Raw genomic sequence first — 20,161 nt, 5'->3', positions numbered from 1 at the left:
CAAGGCTATTTATAACTTTAGGAATTCTAATTTATTAAAGGCTTAACAGTAAAGGAAATTACAAGGAAGGAAGATAAAGCTGAAAATTTTGTCCAGAGTTCAAGAGAAATATACTTGAGGAGTCAAATCCTTCACAGGGACCTTATTTTAGGCATCCCTGGATCCTAATTGTATTTTCTTGCCTCAGGGCCACAATGTTCAGTATTAGCCTCTCCTTACCTGTACCCCAGAGGAAACATCCTGCTATTTTTCTGATAACTTTATTCCTTCTACAGAGGCTTGTCTTGCCCAAGGATACATAACTTCCCTTAGAAGTACAATTTTTCAGAGTAAAATAATACCCTGGGTCTTAGCAGAACAGTGTGATCTGGTCTTTGGTAGCACTGTCTGGGATGGGATGAACTTCCGCACAAGATACGGGGGAAATCCAAACAGGATCCCCTTCAAGCTCATTTTACCAGCGTCCTTTGAAATTAAGCTTGGTTTGCATCTCATTTTTCTAGCAAGTAACATATCAAACATATACAGATACCTGTCTCTTGGATAAACAGTAGTTCTCAGAGATGGTCAGATCTAAGCCAAAAGTTGCTAATTGTGACTGATTCTTAGAGATTTCAAACTCTGATAAGATTATGGTGGACTGCCACAATATAATTCAAAACATAGTCTCTATTAAACTGTAAAAGAAGTGTAAGCAGTTTTTCTTTGGGTTCTCCCAAGAACCAAAAGGTTTGAGTGAAACAAGTTTGTGTGCAAGTAGTTAGCGACTGGGGAGTGAGAGGGGCTTAGACAAGGCGGCCAGTAAAGAGCGGGCAGCTGGATCTTAATCCCTCAGAGAAAACTCTGGGAGGAATGGGAAAGCAATGCCTCAAGATTATCCCATCCGAGGAATGAGGATGCTGGGGTATTTATACACCAGATTCCTTCACTTATTAGTTGAGGACTGCTCTTGGGTGGGATGGCGACAGTGTTAAATTCCCAGGCACCACCTTCTTCGTGTATCGGTGCAAAGCTGCAGGAGAAGACGCTTGGGCAAAGACATGCGGGACTGGTGGGTAGAGGCTGACCCACGTGCACCAAGGTGGTGAGGGCAAGCAGGACACAGACAGGACAGGTGTCTGCTATAAAAGTACAGTGTAGTTCTGACCTTTTAAAAAATGATAATTACTTCATTGTTTTAAAAAAAATTTTTTGAGATATTAAATAGAAAATTAAAAATAAGCAGTGCTCTTCTTATGGTCATGCGCTAAGCATGTGCTCAGTCTACTCAACGGGTAATCCAGCACTGGGACCACAGATGCTTGTTTGGTCTGCAGTGTCATAAACTTTTAAAATTTGTTGCAATATTTTAAAATCAGGAGATTCACATAAATATCTGTACTTTTACCTCATGAAAACTCAGAAGATCTGGCAATATGGCCCTTATATTCCTGCATGGCAGTAATAGGCTGGAGACAAATTGCAACTGCTCCCTTGAGCTTAGGGATCTCCAGTTCCCCACAGTCACCACTGCTCTCTTTTGCCTCACACCTCACCAGCCTTTCATTTATATTTCTGCCTGGCTGCTATAGGTATTTGGTTTTGTTACCATTGGTCAAAATTCCAAAGAAAGTAGATAAATATTTTCTTAACTGACCCATTTTGTTTAAGCCTACCTCATTCCCAGTGGAATTAATAGTTCACATTATCATTTGTAGCCATGTATCCTTCATTACTTCCTTGCCCTCTTTCAAACTCTTCCCCATCAACCACACTGGAAATAAGAGATATATCCATTGTTGAGCCAGAGTCAACTAAATAGTCTTTCCCTAACGTCACTCTAAGATCTAATAGAATAGCACTGCCAATAGAAATAAAATGCAATCTACATATATACTTTTAAATTTTCTAGTTAATTAATATAAAAATTATTAAGGGATATTTTGCATTCTTTTCCATACTAAAACCTGAAAACCCAGTGTGCATTTTAAACTTTGTTCACATCTCAATTTGGACTAACCATTTTTTTTATTTTATTGATGTATATCATTCATACATGAACATACATAATAAGTGTATAGTAAAAGTTGTGAACTTATAAAACAAGCATGCATAGCATCACACAGGAGTCCCATATATCACCCCACCACCAACACCTTGTATTGTTGTGAAACACTTTTACAATTATGAAAGAATATCATCAACATCTTACTAATAATTATAGTATGTATCTTACATTTGGTGTATTTTCCCCAACCCACCTTATTATTATTTTTTAATATAATTTATTACAGAAACTCTGACTTTACAAAACAATGATGCACATGTGCAGAATTCCCACATAGCACCCCTCCATCAGCACACCACACCGTGGTGGAACATTTGTTACAGACTATGAGATAATGTCATCAGACTATTACCACCAACCATGGTCCATAGTGTGCATTTGGTACAATCTTTCCATACTCCCCCATTATCAACAAAGTGCATCTTTGGCATTGATGTAAGAATATTACAGTATTGCTGTTAACCACAGTCCATATGTCACACCAGTTGTATTTTTCCCATGTTTCTCCACATTCCCACCACCATGCAATAGAGATGTACACTTGCTTAGCTCACAGGATACTCTTGCACTGTACCATCAACCACAATTCTCATCCCCTCCTTGGTTCACTGCATGATTCTGAACTAGCCATATTTTAAGTGTTCAGTAGTCACATGTGACTGATGGCTATCATATTGGACAGTGAAGCTATAGAAGTTTGGAAGTTACCACTTAAAAGGAACTAATTAAAGTCTCAGGCAAGGTTTGTGCTCTTCCTTGACTGGAAGAGGAGTCTTGGTTCTTCCAGTTATAATGACAACAGTAGCTAACCCCTAATTTATAGAGGGTGAAACAAGTTTCACTGGACTTTCCTCTCAAGAAAAGGAAAAGTTGGGAAGCAGAAGTGGCTCAAGTGACTGTGCTCCTGTCTACCATATGGGAGGTCCAGGGTTTGATACCTGGGACCTCCTGGTGAAGGCAAAACTGGTGCAAGCAGAGAGCTGGCCCGAGTGGAGAGCTGGCACAGCAACATGACACAACAAAAAGAGACACAGAGGAGAGACAATAAAAGATGTAGCAGACCAGGGAGCTGAGGTGGCACCAGAGAATGAGTGCCTCTCTCCCACTCCACAAGGTCCCAGGATCGGCTCCTGGAGCTGCCTAATGAGAATACAAGCAGACACAGGAGAATGCACAGCAAATGGACACAGAAAGCAGACAATGGGGTGGTGGAAAATAAATAAATAAATCTTAAAAAAAAGAAAAGACAAAGCTTTTCTGAATATGTCAGTAGTAATAAACCACATTTGTTTTACTCACAAGTACATTACTCAAATAGTTTTGTAACCATAACTGATGGTGGCATGATAAAAACACACTGAGTTGTTCTGGAGACTAATACATCAATGAAATTAGAACAACTAAGAGGCATTTACATATAAAGCATAAGGAAATAAACCCAAAACCAAAGAATATTTTGGGGAAAAAAACAAACAAGTATTGAACTATAAAGGTGACTGAAGCAAAAGTACATTATTTCAAATATAAACATGAATGTTCTTAAGCTTACGTAAAGTAGCATTTTGAGTTGCTACTATTAAAAAAACTTATGTAATTTCCAAGATATTAATAAAATGCTGCATCAAAAATGTTTGGAAATGTTGGGTGATTCTACAGCAAAGAAAGTCATTCAAGTCCCACTTTCCAATGCATGATGGCTAGACATATTCAGGAAATGGGTAATGATATGGAAAACCAAATTTAGCAAAATATTATTCATTGCAACTTGAAAAAATATACCTCTATTGAAATGTGATTTTTATTATACTGAGATTTAAACATAACGGTCATACAGAGGAAGAGGGGTATTTTTTTCATCTTCATTGAAGACAAGCAAAATTAGTTCTAAACTATATGAAACGATGAAGGAATACAATGTCAAAAAATGTGATTTGAAGTTTAACTTGTGTGTGGCAGTATGTATTAATGGTGCAGGTACGATCACAGGAAAACATTCTGGAGTAGTACATTAGTTATCTAGTGCTGCATAACAAATTGCCCCACAACAAATTGCTTAGAGCAACAAACATTTATTCTCTCACAATTTCTATGAGTATGAATCTTGGAGTATCATAGCTGGGTGCTTCAGGCTCAGAGTTTCCTATGAGGTTGCAGTCAAGCTGTCGGTCAAGGTTGCTGTCTTCTGAGGTGGAGGACCCGGGTCTAAGGTCACTCATGAGTACTGGCAGGCCTATTTGGCTCACTTACAGTTGGTTGGATATCTCAGTCCCTCACAGTCAATTCCCACAAGAAGTTAGGAGGACTTATTCTCATACCACAGATGAAGATATGGGGCTCAAGAAGTTACATTAAGTGTCCAAGTTGCACAGCTAACAGGAAACGAGCTCCAGTATATGTCCTTCCAACTCAATTTCACTGCCCAAAGTAGCTCTTTTACAAAATTGAAAATGTCTATTTTAATTTGATTTTGGAGATTTTGCCTTTATTTTGAGAGTTTCCCTTCCTGGGCTAAGGCCTGGACATTCCCCAGGCAGTGAGGGGGGACCCGTCAGAATCACCTCATTTGTTTTCCTTCTCTCGGGTATTCCTGTCCTGTGCTTCCTGCTGTCTGAAAACCATTGTTTCAGGTATTTTACCCAGTTTTCTAGCTAAGTTTAAGGCAGGAGGGTAAAACCAGTCCCTGTTATTCCATCATGGCCAGCAGCAGAAGCTACACCCAAGAATATAAGTCCATTGAGGGTGTAGTCCTTTCTTATCTTGCTCATTGCTACAGTGCATGTACTTATAAAAATGATTGAAGTACAAGAATCCTTTACTTGATCAATTAATGACTCAGTGAAGGAGAGGGAAGTGAGTCTAAATCTTTTCCGTTTTTCCTTACGCCCATTTTTTCTCTGGTTTGGGACAGAGTGGCACAAACCACTCTTACCTTAGGCAGTGAGATAAGCTTGAGCCATCTCTCCTTAGCTGAATATCTGCTAGTGTAATTCCAAGTTTCTACTCCAACTCACTTTCAGCCCCTCAAATGTGGCTTTACAGTTAATATAAGAAGCTGGTGTTGGGAAATTGGAGAGATTTACTTACAGAGCACATCTTGGGTAATGATTTATAAGGAGTATGCTCTGCTAGCATTTTAAATAAAAAGAAACACGGGGCAGATTTGGAGAGGTGCTGTTTTGAGAAATGTAAATGAGTAGAAATGTAATATCATAAGGTACTGAGTCCAATCAGTTCATTGATGGAAAATAAAAGCTGGGGCACTGGGAAAATATGAAAGGCAAGAGATAAGAAAGGAGTCAGTTTAGGAATAACACAAATTACAAATTATACCAGTCCACATCAAAACAAATGTAACCGTATGTGGAGAAAATGGTTCTCTGCTTTTATTTCCACATTCAGACACTAATTAATTTTTAAAAAAACAGTTATTACCATTATCAACATGTAAAACAGCATGTGTGGGTGCATCTATTATATGGTAGGTGCTGTTACTTGTCCAAAAATCTGATTGTATCTTCAATTCAGAGTTTCATTTGCTTGATTTGAGTTTATTACATTGACTTTTTATTACCAATATAAAATAACAGACATTATTATAATACGACAAACATAAAATACAGAGGTAGACAAAGAATAAGTTAGAAGCAAGCAGGTGTAGCTTAGTGGTTGAGCACCTGCTTTGCATGTACAAGGTCCTGGGTTCCATCCCTGGTACCTCCTAAATAAATAGATAAATAAATAAACAAAATGCTTCCAGTTTAAAAAAAAGAGAGAATAAGTTAGGAATCTCCTACCTTAATAGCAATCTCCTGAGGTAACCAAGAGAAAATAATTTAATGTGTATCTTTCTACATCTTTCTCCATGTTCCTATAAGTATATATAAACATATTTACATATACAATAGTTGGTTCTTCTGTTATAAAAATGTGAACAAATGAACAGTATAACTTGTTCTATTCATTTAGCAATATGTTAATGACACCCACCAGATAAATACATATAGATTTACCTCCGTTTTAGCACAATCTAGAGGGGTTCTTAGCCAGGAGTCTGTGAGCTTGAATTGAAATTCACAGAAATATTATTCTTGTGGGGACGTGTTGGTGCTGGTGTGACATATTAACAAATAACACACAGTATAGTGTGGACTTAGTAAGGGGTCTGTGATGTTCATCTGACTGGCAAAGAGGTTCTTGGAACAGAAAAGGTTAAGAACCCCTGCTCTAGAGTATGAACTTACTACAATTTATTCAACTGCTCCTCAAATGATGTATGTTAGGCTGATTATCAGGTTTCTGCCACCACATATAATGCTGCAGTAAACATCCTTGTGACTGTAGACTGTCTTAATTTTATTTTCACAGACATTTAAGTCTTTGAAATATAACCTTTCAATTGTCACTTCCTTCCCCCCATCCTCCCTGTCATCCAGATAAGGTCGTGGAGGGATGGGAGTCTGCAGGTGAGCTTTGAAAGTCAAGAATTACTCCTTCCAGCACATGGCCAGCAGCCTCCTGCTACAATATTTACGTCCTTTTCCACTGAGACGGCACTCTCTGCTCACATGACCCAAATGCAGTTCTCACTCTAGCACGAGCACAGCCGAAGCCAAGCTGCATTGGCAGCTTCGCACATGCTCCGTCTGGCCCTCTGAATCCTCACTCACCCATTGATTTTTCTTTTGGTTTAAAGCAACATTCCAGCTGCTGAAGCTCGTGACCTACAATATTTTCCCGATCCAGATCCAAGGCAGGTGGTCCCCTACAAATATTGTTCTTAGGGTTTCGGCTTCTTTATTTATTTGGAAATAGAGGATGTGTGATACACAAAAGTATAGTTGCTGAATGAGGTCAGTAGATGTAACTCTTTTCCTGGCAGGTGTAAGAAGAATACTATATACCTATTTCCATCATTTACCTTGACAACAACCTGCAGAGAATTAAATGCCCATTTAATTCTCAAATAGAGGTCTTGCCAAGCACTGCTGTATCTGATTGTTGTTGACTGTAATGTGTGAGATGGTATGTTTTCTCTTCTCTAGAGACTGGGATGCTTTTTGCCATTCTGATGGTAAATGATGAGACAAGCAACCATGGATTTCAGCACCCCATCTGTGTTTGATCAGCAAAAAGGTAGGTTTTTCAGCTGCTTTGACACGTCTTCTGGTTGTTAGCATCTTTAGTCCAGCCGTATGGATTTGCAGTTGTAAGGAGAGAATAGTGTGTGTGTGTGCATGTGTGTGTGTGCTATGTGAGATGTAGGATGTGGAAGGAGGATTTCACATAGAAAACAAACCTGTTCTAAATGCTTATTTCTAATTTCACAAGCATTTGGAAGGGGAAAATAAGCTTATGGCCTGTCTGTCTTGTTGAATTGCTCCCACCACAAATTTTGAAAATTGGGCTTCAAGCATACCAGCTGTTTCAAATAGTATCATCTTCATTCTAATTAGGTTTTTCCAAATCTTTAAAAAAAAAAAAAGAAGAATGTAAGCAGAGTACATTATTAGTCCCTTTGCAGTCTCTTAACCCAAGATCTCATTATTTTACCTTCATAAATATCTCTCAATTTCCATCACGAATAGATGTTGCCCATATATACACTATGGTTGATATATTGTCTTGTCCAAAGTTGTATAATGACTTATCAGTGTGTTATTTTTATTTGCAATGACAAGGTTTATCTTCATAATTTCCAGGATGGAGGTAATTTTCCACACAAAGAGGTTGCTAGGAAATAGATCCATCCTTATAATAAGCATGTATTTAGCTATATTGCCTTTGTATGTACAGTTTGCATATATACACAAATATATACACATGTATATGTAATACCTATTTGTAACCATGCATCTTTTCTATGTAGGTGCAGGAAATTTCCATTCTATAAATGTAATAAATAATTTTTTAGAATCTTTTAAAAAATATGTGATATCCAAACAACTTTCAATAGTCTCTGAATATTACTTGAGATCCTGAGGTCCTTGTTTTTGCTACCACCTGAAAACAGTGGTTTGTGAAAGCTTTATTAAGAAAATTCCTTGCTTCTTTCTTTCTCCCTTTTCCTCTTCTAGTACGCAGTATGTTTACTAGCCCTCAAGCTACAGCTGGTTTCAAGGGTGAATTGTTTTAGCTCAGTGGGTTTTTCACATACTAGATTTACATTTAGATTTCTGAGTGACTATATATGATATAGTTTATGTATAAATATATATATATACATTGATCTTCAGGTCTTAAGTCATCTTGAGTAGTGTGTGTAAGTATGTAATGTGTGTTTGTACCCTCAAATGTGGATAGGAAGAAGGCAGAGAAGATGATTGTTACAGTTGTGCCCACCACCATCCTTTTGTTTTTGTAAATTTTGTCTCATCACTGATAGCAATCATTAAAAATGGAAATCTGCTTAGAACCAAAGAATTCATACTGATTGGGAAAAAAATGAAATTGTTGAGTCAAAGAGGAAAACAATGGGTTTATTTTTTTTAAGGTAGATTTGAGGGAGCTGGAGCTTTGTAATGAATTCATCTATTCCAGGTTTGTACCTTCTAACAGTATCTGGCCCCAAACCTAGCTATAATATTTATTTCTTACATTTATTTTCTTATAGTACCTTCCACTTGCACAATTCATAACATTTCCTCCACTCTAAGCCCAATCCCTCATCCCGTGTAATTTAACCCTCTCCCTGACATCAGTCTTTCTCAACACTTTCATTCTAGAGGCTCTGTGGTATAGTGGAAACAGCATGGGATTCAGAATCTTACAGGCATAGATGAAAATGGCAGATCAGCTACTTCCTGGCTGTGTGATCTTGGCGTGTTACCTAACTTTCTAGGCCTTTAGTTTCCTTGGCAATAAAATGAAGAAAATGATGTTTACCTAGCAGGGTTGCTGTGAGGATGTAAAATAATGCATTGAAAAGTACCTGTCACATATCTGATGGGCAAAAGGTACTTGTAAATAGGCTGCCATTGTTGTTGTTATTATTGTTTTTGTTATTACCACGCTGGACTCTGGGCTCCCTAAGTGCAAAAGACTGTTCACCTCTCTATCTCCACCTTGAATTTAGTCCTGAGATCAAATGAAGGCTTAGTTAATGCTGGTTGAATAGGTTACATTATTTTTTCAGAGCTCCAGGGCACCATCTAGAGCGAGCCTAGAATAATAGATAATCAAATGATACCTGAATAGTTCTATTATCTCATTAACTCCTGAATCTTCTTAAAAGCATAAAACCATAATAAGTTTAAGGCCATTACCTAGATTTTAAGTATTATATTGTTGGGCAAACCACAGTGAAGTTACTTTCTCAAGAAAGATCGAGTATGGGGCTTTTGTAGAGGGTCAGAAAGAGAAACACCAACGACTGCTCCAGGAGTGGGATCACCTGGCAAAGAAGGTAGCAAGAGCATAACAATGCCTGCCACCACAAGAGTTACAGCCCTAGAGTCCCAGTCTCCTGCACAGTTTGCAGGTGTCTGGGTCACAAAGGCACTGGATGGAATAATGTTTACTCATAATGACAGCAAAGCCAGCTTCACTAGTGGGCACCAGTACCCCATGGTCAGCCAAGGCAAAGAGATGATCTGATCTACACACTTCCTTGGTGTGCCACAGTGGGAGGATGCCACTCCCTCCCCTCCAGGAAGAGATGTATCAGCGGATAGGGGCCAGGTGCATTACAAATTCCATACTCAGTCTGGGAATGTTTATACATGCTCAGGGTAAAAGGGGCAAGAATGCATGGGCAGCCACTATCAGAGATACACCATTATGGGAGTCAGCCCGCACTTACCAATCCACCCTAGGAGCCAGGCTGACATATCTGGTCCTGAGCACAGAATTGGTTTATGGGTCCCAGGGAAAGGTGGCAGGCTGCACTCAGCTATCCCAGGTTCCCATGAATTCTGAAAGTTGGGAGAATGGAAACTCTCGTGGCCCTGTGCTTCATTTGCAGAGGTTGACAAAAGATATTACATCTGGAAGAACCTTAGAAGTCATGTATGCGACTGGTTCTTGAACCTGGCAGCCCATAAGAATCATCTGAGGAATTTCTTAAAATGCTGGCACCTGGGTTCCACCTGGAGATTCCAATTTAATTGGTGTGAGGTGGGACCTGTGCAAATACTTCCTGGAAAGTTCTAATGTGCAGCAAACATTGAGAAACACCCATCTAATCCAGATGGGAATACTGACGGCTAGAAAGGTAAAAAATGGACCCTTTTTATTAATACAACATGCAGCTACTTAGTAATGGAGACCCAGGCATTCTCCATCCAGGGAGCAGAGCAAGAGGAAGCTTCCTTTTCCTCAGCAGTCAGTGGCCATGACAACTCCTCTGATGGTGGGAGCGAGCTGGCGTTTGGTCAGCTCTGGCCAATGGTGGTCCCAGAGAGTGCTTTTCATTGTGGACTTGGGAAAACATGATGCCTGACGACCTTTGGGGCTCAAATGAGGTAGATTTGGTAAGCCTGAATCCCTCCAACTACATTTTTCTATATTTCCTGTGGGCTAAGTGTAACAAGACATTTCTGTACCAGGGGCTTGGTGACAGGAAAACCTTTGTTCAAGATTCATCTCAGCCTCATCCTGGGTGCATGATCTTGAACAAGCTGATTGATCTCCCTTGACTCCCATCACAGGGTTACAGGGAGGCTTAAAGGTCAGGTAATCTGACTGGCTTACTTTGTAAAGTTGTGAGAGAGGAAGCCTGGGTCTTCGGAACTCACCACCCTCTGTAAGTGCTTTTTGGTTTTCACCATAGCAGCACCTCTCCTGGCCCCAGGTGCTCCTCCTGGCTGTCCTCCCTCTCAAGACCCACTTTGTAGGAAAGGATGTGTAGTACAATCATTTACTACAGAACACAGCGAGTCCTACTGAAGGAATTACGTATTACATAACTGAAGATATTTGTCTTTTAAGCTTTGTCCCTAATTGTGGGAAGAAAAGCTTTACAGCACCTGAAGGAATCCCAGGCCTCGGGGAGGAATGGTGCAGAGAAGGGTGGTCCCCAGGGCCTTGCCCACCCCTCTTGCTGCTAAGAGGAGGACTCAGCCCCTCCACAGTTCTGACAGGAAATGCTGTGACGAGGCTGAGCAGTGTGTGTGCCGGCTCCTGTGTGGATTGTGGGCAACCGCCCAAGTTGTTTCTCTCAGAACTAGAGGAGGGCCCAGTTTTCCAGCCCCGATTAGTACAGTGTATTCTTTTCCTAGGGCTGCCATAAAAAATTACCACACACTAAGGGGCTTAAAACAACAGACATTTATTCTCTCGCAGTTCTGAAACTCCGAAGTCCAAAATCAGGTTCCCTCTGGAGGCGCTAGGGGAGCCCCCTCGTGTCCTCCACCTGCCAGCCGATAGGGATGTCTGGCTCTGTCTTCACACGGCCTCCTCCTCTGTGTGTGTCTCTCTGCCATGTGTCTGTCTCAAAACTCCCTCTGGCTTTCTCATAGAGGTACATGTGCCTTTTGGGCCCACCCAGGTAGTCCAGGATAAGTCCCTCCTCCCACGATCCTTAATCACATCTTTGACATGTAAGTAATATTTATTCTTTTGCCATATAAGGCCACCTTCGCAGGTTCCAGGGATTAGAATGTGGACACATCTTTGGGGCCACCATTCAACCCACTATGGTTGAATCTTACATCCTTTCTCAGAAAGCGGGCAACCTCATGACTTGTTTTTTTTTTGTAAAAACAAGTCGGCTAAGAGGAAATATGGCATTTGGAAGGTGGAGTGGAAATGGCATCCATTTGGTGCACACCGTGCAGGCATCTTAATAGAGTACTTACTGATACACACTCGTGCTTACTGAGCACTTAGTAGAGCCAGGCTCTGTGCTAAGGACAATATGTGAACTAGCTCATTGAATCCTCACATCACCTCCAGTATTACTACCCAGGCCTTACTGATGAGGAAATTCAAAAAGGTTGGGACTTACCCAAGGTTACCAGAAGGCAAAATGGCAAAGCTGGGATTCAGCTTTAGTGAGAAGACCATCACTCACGGTTTCACAGCTCTCTAAGGCGGTGAATGGTAAATGTTTGTCTAAGATCAGTCAGCGGCTTCCCTCAGGAGAGGGAAGGAAGGACGGGGTAGGGGGTGGGGGGCAGATATTCAGATTACGGGGGGCAGAGACTGGCCTGTTTGATTTCAAGGTCCATGTTCTTTCTACTACAGTATGTCTCTTCCTTGGTTGCCTATAAAGTTTAATAAAGAAATAAAGTATCAACCAAAAAATAAAATTAATGGAACATTATTTTCACAGTCTGTTATCCTATATTGTGGATTTTTAAAGCTCCCACTCACAGATGTGCTGGCTTTAAATTCCAACTTTTTATCCAAAATGGGAAGGCTAAAAAAAAAAAAAATTGAGTACAAAGATATGCACTTTGCTGAAAAAGCAGAAGTTGAAAATCGGGCCAGATGCCTCTAAAGGAAGGATAAGCAAATTTCGAAAGGGGTTTGGGAAAACAGCACAGAAAAGTAGGCAAATAAGACATGAAAGAAAGAGGATGATTTTAGGCTCACAGACCTTGAGTGGGCACCAGGAATGGAACCTAGGACACTGAGGAGAATTCGGAGATTGATTTTCAGATTCATGGTCCAGATAAAGGAAGACTAGCTGGCAAGTGACTAAACTACAAGTTTAGAAGCAGATTATCCATTACTTCTGGGAAAATGCTCAGGTCCTGTCCCTCTCTTGATCAAGAAAGTAGAGTGGGGGGAGAAAAGAGAGATGGAGAAGAATTCTTTTTCCAAAGTTCTTGCCCACTTCAGATCAAGCCACATAGACACATTTGTTGGAAGCCTCCCTCACTCTTTCTGCCTGCTTCTCAGTGCTGCCTCTTTTGTGGCATACAGTAAACGCCCTCCTGACAACCAGCTTCTGTGAACGGTGAAGCATATCAGTCACTTCCAGAGTCTCTGCTGTGGCTCTCATCTATCACCACCTCTGCCAGTCTCTGCCCCCCATAATCTGAATATCTGCCCCCCACCCCCTACCCCGTCCTTCCTTCCCTCTCCTGAGGGAAGCCGCTGACTGATCTTAGACAAACATTTACCATTCACCGCCTTAGAGAGCTGTGAAACCGTGAGTGATGGTCTTCTCACTAAAGGACAGCCCTCTTATCCTGGGGAAGGCTGGCCTCTTGCCTGAGTACACATTCCAAGAGGGAGAATCCTTGCAGTGGAATCCAGGATGGAAAGAAGACCCACCTGGTCAATCAGATCTCCTGGGTCATTTCTCATGCAGAGACCCACAACTCAGCCACTTGTCCAAAAGTTTCCCATCATCTTTATTCATTCATTCAGCAACATTTCCTGGACAATTACTAAGAACATGTGTTGGGTAACTGCACTCATGGATTTTCACCATGAGGAAACCATTTTGATGCAGTGATATTTGAATGGAGCCTAAAAGGAAAACCACGATGCTTTTAGCTATTTTAATTACCAAGACATTGTGAAACAAACATCTCACCCATCCCTGAATATGGAGCAAGGTGAGAGTTTGGATGTGTTGAAATCCACAGTTGGTGTCAGGGATAGGATATGGCTAACAACCACCTTGCAGGAAAAAAACACAACCAATAGGGAATCATATGTTTAAAACATTTTTATCTCCCAGAAAGCCCGTCAGTCATTCACTGTAAAGTGTTTGCTGATTCTGAGAATTCGCTTATATCATGAATGGACTATATCTCAGATTCTCTGATTTGTCTCTTAAAATCCTGGTTGTTTTACCCTGATATTAAGTGCTTAATAAAGACCCTTTGTTTTCACTTTAAAAACCTAGAAAATGCCAGGGGGAGGAAGTGAAGGGAGGATGTTCCAACCTACACAAGATATATTTCAATTTCTAAATGTGCCTTCAGAACTTTAAAATTATACACCATAATACTTAATAGTGCCATGATCATTTTACTTCTTCGTTTGAAAAATAATTTCAAACTTACAGACAGGTCATAAGAATAGTATAAAGAACACTAATATACCCTTTACCCAGATTCACCTAATGTCAATATTTTACCTCATTTGTATGCTATACATGCATATGTCTATTCATTTTTATCTAATCTACTGTCTGTATTCCAATTTTGTCATTTAACCCAATAATACTTTTTATACCATTTTCCACTCTAGTACTAAGAATTGAAGGTAGTGGTCAGGTCGCTTTAGTCTCCTTTAGTATAGAACATTTCAGATTTTCTTTAAGTTTTATTTCCATTGACAATTTTGAAGATTATGATCTTTTATTTAAATGATAGGTTCTTCACTTTGAGTTTGTCTGATGTTTCCTTGTGATTCAATGTAGATTATGCACTCCCCGCCAAATTGACACATAGGTAATATTCTGTCCTTCTTGAGTTATCACAGCATTGCTGAAATCCTTTTTAATGATAATTTTTTGAGATACAGTTATAGCATTATTAGATACCAATTAGGTTCTAATAACGTTTTTAAAAAACACTGGTTGGTCAGTTGGCTTTTCTAATTATAAAAGTAATGTCATCTTCTTCAAACAATGTAAACAATACAAAAGTGAATACAGTATAAAAAGTGCTGAATTCCCTTAATTACCAAAGGATTGTGCTTTGAGAGTCTCTTATTCCCAGCCTGTTTCCAGATTCTCAGCTCCCAGGAGAGATCCACGGCAATTTACCCTCCATGCTAGGGTTGAGGAGTAACTTCCAAAGAGAAACTGGATATCAGGCCAAGAATATTAACCAGTGTCAATATCAATCATTAGAAGAAGAAAAAGTAACTCGCTTACTAAGTAGCTCCTGGGTGTCAGGCAAGGTGCTAAACTCTTTAGTCCTACCATCTTATTTAATCCTCACCACAGCCTATAAGGGAGGCTTCATTTTCAGTCCATCCAAGCTTGCATGATTTGCCCAAGGCTACACAGGACAATAGGCAAAGCTGCCCTTTGACCTCAGGCTTCCATCTCCCAAGCCCTCAGCACACTTCCCGTCATCATCTAGTTATAGTTTCTGGATTCTGGCAGCTAACCCCATGAACCCCTTCCTGACCACTAGCACTAAAAGAAAAAGAAAGGTGATGGTGGCAAGAGTCCTTGGCACTCTGTGGCTAGCTGGACTGGCTGCCATTTACCTGGAGCTCAGGGTGATGGCCTGCCTCTGCCAGGGTAGGGGTGATCGAGTCTCCATGGCAGGCTACCTTTGGGGCAAAGAATGGCACCAGCCTCCTAGAAGAAGCAGGAGGAGGAGGAGGCTAAAAGGGTAGAATTACACTGGATGAGACCTGTGAAAGTGAAGTGATGGGAATGGGAATTTGCAAGGTCAGCGCTTGGCTTCCATCACAGATTTTGAAGGTGGGTTCTGTATCATTTTCCTACTTGATCCATTTGTTCTGCTCAGCAACAAGCTGACATTTCTCCAAGGGATAATTCAGAAAGCTATGATCCTATAAACAAGGTCACGCTTAAACAGCAGTGAATAAAAAGGCAAAAGAATTATTTTCTCTGAAACTTGGCTTCCTATGCTTCAATCTGGTTTCATCAATGTTAGCCTTGAGATCATTTCTTTGCTCTTTAGTCCACACCAGTAAATCAGAACACAGCTGTTTAAAAAATCTTATTTTAAGAACCGTGAGACAGACATCTGAAATTCATCTAAATTTGTATTTGCTTTTATTCTTTTTGAACACAATTTATTAAGAAATGGTGTACTAGAGTTTTGGCCACAACTAAGCTGACTCAGCATGGACCAATGAATATAGGTGCCTGGTTTCAGGTGGCCGCTGCAGAAACCAATTTAAGGATGGATACTGGAGGTGTTTTGCCTTAGAAAGTAGTTCTTTTAGAATCGGAAGGAACCTAATTGAACATATAATCCATCCCCTTACTTTTTATACATGAAAACTGAAACACAGAAGGGATAAATGGTACTGGGTAGTAAAGTGCTGGTGACTGTTATAAATTACTTACCCAAGGATACATGGGCAACCAGTCACCCCAGGTCATTTACTGACTGATTGCTAAGGGTCAGGCATGGATGGTGCCAAATGCAGCCTGCTTTACGGAAGTTGGACTTATGCATACCCACCATCCCATGAGAAAATATTATAAAATCTCATACTACTTCCAAATATCTCCTATCAGTTCTGTTTCCCTAGAGAACCCAGACTAATATTAATACAAGGTCCTAACCTCTGGTCCTGTGGGTATGAACCCATTTGTAAATAGGACCTTTGAAGATGTTCTTAGTTCAGGTGCCCAAATTGAAAGAGAGTGGGCCTTAATCCCAGATGGCTGAAGTCCTTATAAGCAAAAGAATTTGGCCATGGAGGGAGAGAAGCCACAGGGAACAGCCAGAAACTGGAAGTCAGTGGGACCTGGAGGAGAAAGGAAAAGACGCTGCCCTGTTCACTGCCTTGTGATGGAAAAGCCAAGAACCAAGGATCACCAGTGGCCAGCCCCAGAATACCACAGTCTGCTGGGAGAAAGCACCACTCTGCCTACACCTCAGTTTTGGCCTTCTCCTAACCTCAAAGTCCTGAGCCAATAATTTTCCTTTGATGAAGCCAACCCATCATAAGGTATTTGTTTGAGCAGCCAGGAAACTAAAACAGTCAATATTTAAAGGGGTCCAGCACAGTGCCTGGACAGAATAAGAACTACGTAAGTGCTGACTGTTACTTGGAAATGAAGTGCTGAAGAGAATGGTGCAATATCAGTGGGTGTTTTATAGCTACTTGTGAGATGTTATGCTGAAGAAGTGATGGTGTGGCAGTTTTCACTTAACCTCAGAGTTGTTCTGAGTCTCTTAAATCCTTCAAATGTGCTACAAAAAATTCTAGGATTTGCAGCTCCACAACAAACACAAAAAGACTCAGAACCGCAACTGGGGACTGAGCACAAGACTCCATGGAATATAAATGAGATGGACTTTGGCTGGATCCCAGGTGGATGTGCACACCATTCCAGAGAGAATACAGAGGGGATCCTCTAGGGTCCCACTCCTGGAGCCTCAGGTCCATGGGCAGGCTGTAGTGTTAATAATGATTTCATTTATGGTAAGGTTGCCATTACTAATTAGTAAAGAAAAGGAGAATTAGACAATAAATGACAACTTGGAAAAAAATAAATTGCTATATTCAAAAATAAAGTTTAAAACCTCCAGATTAGCGTTAAATGTCAATAAATAAAGACAAGACTCCACAGGAATGACCTTTCTAATCATAACAGTGATGAAATAAAACAAATATTGGGATATCTAAAGGTTTTGACTATGAGAATGTATTTTTCAAATACCAACAAAAATAAACTGAGATCTTAAACATCAAAGAGGGAGAACTACCTACAGTCTATATGGCAGATGGAGCAGTTAGAGTTGTGTCTTTAGTGTATATAAAGCTCTTTCCATTCTGATGGGCGCCCCTGCCAAGCTGGTCATTACATGCTCTCAATATCAGTTTGTGCCTGATCCTTCCTTTACTGTAAAATAGGAATATGTTTGGAGGGGGTCAACTTTATAAGTGAAGCAACAAAATAGCCTTACTATTAACTAAACTTATGCAAGATCTCAGAGAATTTCAGTCATCTTCTTCGGGTCCATCAGTAGATTCCAATCCATAGAAAGATGTGGGAGATTTGGGCTTAGCCTCCCTAGCCTGGTCAGCTTGTCTTGCTCCACAGCCAGCACTGACCCTAAACTCTAGCAACAGGCATAAGGCCACTGTACTAGTCCCTGAGGGCACTGCCCACCTCAGACAGGAGCACTTCCCAGAACTTTCCCCCTCCTGTTCTATCTCTCCTGACTTGCAGCTGTTTAGACATCTTAGCACCTTCGATTGCTTCTCTGGAAGCTGCCTTGTCTTTTACCTGGTCTTTGGGTGGGTTTCCACTCATTTCAGCCATGTCCATCTTGGGTGAGGAGACAGTTCCAACTCTAAAGATGGAAAGAGCAGAGGACCTCACAGCAGTGAAACCCCAAGACCGTACACCCCCCAAACAACCACATCATTCAAAGGTCCAAGTTTGGTCTCCTAGCACTTTTCTTCCCACCCACATTACATTTCACAGGGAGGTAGAAGGAAGGAGGCTCCAGGAAAGGAAATGGGGTGGAAGCAAACTCATTCTGCCACAAAAGTCAAGTATATACAATATGCCAAAATGTTAGCAATGACTGTCTTTGAGTATGTTTTTTCTTCTTCTTATCTGTACTTTTGTAATTTTTATAATCCAAAAAAATTATAAATAAAATAGCATAAAATTACAGACCAATTAAATAAGTTTTTTTAAAAGCTCCCAGCTTTTAAAAAAATGTATGTATATATAGCCAGTGTTAAGAACCGGATAATAATCAATCCTCTTATCCACTTATTTTATAAAATAGACCCCTGATGCCAGTAGTGATCATGGCACTAACTTGATTGATTTGCCCATTGTTCAAAAAAGACAGTTCTTTATGACATTCAGATTTAACTGAACTTCCCTTTAGTGCTGAAAAGTCATTTTGTTAGGCCTCAAGGCAGGGCCTTTATGGATAACTAGAGATGGCATGAAGAAACTTCAACATGAGAATTAGGCAAACTCGTATTTATTACATTAGCAGAGGTAAGGAGCCAAGGTCAGTCCAAAGTGACTCAGACTTGACTCCTTGTGCTGTGGTTTTTACTCTTGCTTAAATATCTAAGTTACTACTTAGTATTTGCTTTGACTATGCATTAGCTTTTATGCATATGGATGAACACACATAGCTTGTTATCTAATTGTATGATTTGTATGTTCAGGAAATTACGCTTGTACATATATTGCATAATCAAAAAAGGAGTGGATAACTCCACCCCTGGGTGGGAAATTTACTATGTTAATTAAGCAAGTTGAAATGAGGACAGCAAGGGGCTTCTTCTGTCTGGCCAACCAGTCGAAACCAGTTTTCTTACTTCATTGCTTCAACAGGATGTTCTTGACCACCAGAAGTGGGATTTGGCAACAAGAGAGGGTTGCATCTCATTACCTTCTAATTTACGTACAGTTCTTTCCTTTGTATCCTAGCAACAGGAAGAGAAACAAATTACTTTCAGGTACTCATCCATCAATTTCTGCTGTTACTTTGTTAGATCTCACAAAATCTCACACACAGGGAAGCAGACTTGGCCCAATGGATAGGGCGTCCGCCTAGCACATGGGGGGTCCGTGCTTCAAACCTCGGACCTCCTTGACCCAAGTGGAGCTGGCCCACGCGCAGTGCTGATGCGCGCAAGGAGTGCCGTGCCACGCAGGAGTATCCCATTCATAGGGGAGCCCCATGCACAAGGAGTGCACCCCGTAAGGAGAGCTGCCCAGTGCGAAAGAAAGTGCAGCCTGCCCAGGAATGGCACCACACAAACAGAAAGCTGACACAACAAGATGACACAACAAAAAGAAACACAGATTCCTGGTGCCGCTGATAAGAATAGAAGCGGCCACAGAAGAACACACAGCAAATGGACACAGAAAGCAGACAACTGGCAGGGGGAGAGAAATAAATAAATAAATAAATCTTAAAAAAAAAAAAGAAAGAAAATCCCATGCACAGTACTAGCGATAAAATCTAAACCAGCTGTACTATATCCATGATGAGTTCACTATATCAACCCTACTTTAAATTCTCATAATAGGCCTTACTAAAGTGTTTAAACAGGCAGAAAACTCTTCTTTCCATCACTTTTCCTAACTCTATTCCCAGTGATTATGAAGAATGCACCTTCATTTCTTATGTATGACTCTTTAATTTCCCATTGGAAAAGAATATGCTCAAATCAATAAACACATATTTATCAAGTGTCTACAATATATCCAACACTATTCTAGCTTCCATTGTGTCAAATTTGGAATTTTTTTCTTTAATAAAGGCAAAGCCATGCTGCCAAAATGAACACAAACCTTAGTGAGGTCACAAGAAGGGTGATTATTCACCAAATTAGGTTTTTTTCCAGAGAAACAACAAAACCAAGAAAATACCAGCAACAATTTCAACACCATGAGAAGCTATTCCATTTCAATTGCCTGGAAAAACATCTTCAGGTATTCATCCAGGCAATCTCCATCCATGACGATGGACAGAAAGCATGCTCAGACAGTTACGTGGTCAGTTCAATTTT

The 20,161-nt window shown here is 40.4% G+C and overlaps 1 protein-coding gene across 1 annotated transcript in view; it reads left to right on the top strand.

The window, feature by feature from the left end:
- Nucleotides 1–7,089: 7,089 nt before the first annotated feature.
- Nucleotides 7,090–20,161, top strand: part of ANKRD55 (ankyrin repeat domain 55) — an 88,546-nt gene continuing 75,474 nt past the window's right edge. Inside the window, exon 1 of the mRNA XM_023589024.2 lies at nucleotides 7,090–7,180. Within this exon, the coding sequence (XP_023444792.1) occupies nucleotides 7,123–7,180 (58 nt within the window). The 5' untranslated portion in view covers nucleotides 7,090–7,122. The remainder of the gene's footprint in view (nucleotides 7,181–20,161) is intronic.

This window comes from Dasypus novemcinctus, chromosome 2, assembly GCF_030445035.2.
Source record: "Dasypus novemcinctus isolate mDasNov1 chromosome 2, mDasNov1.1.hap2, whole genome shotgun sequence".
NCBI lineage: Eukaryota > Metazoa > Chordata > Mammalia > Cingulata > Dasypodidae > Dasypus > Dasypus novemcinctus.
Note: the sequence above shows the minus strand (reverse complement) of the source record. Positions and strands in the feature narration are given on the sequence as shown.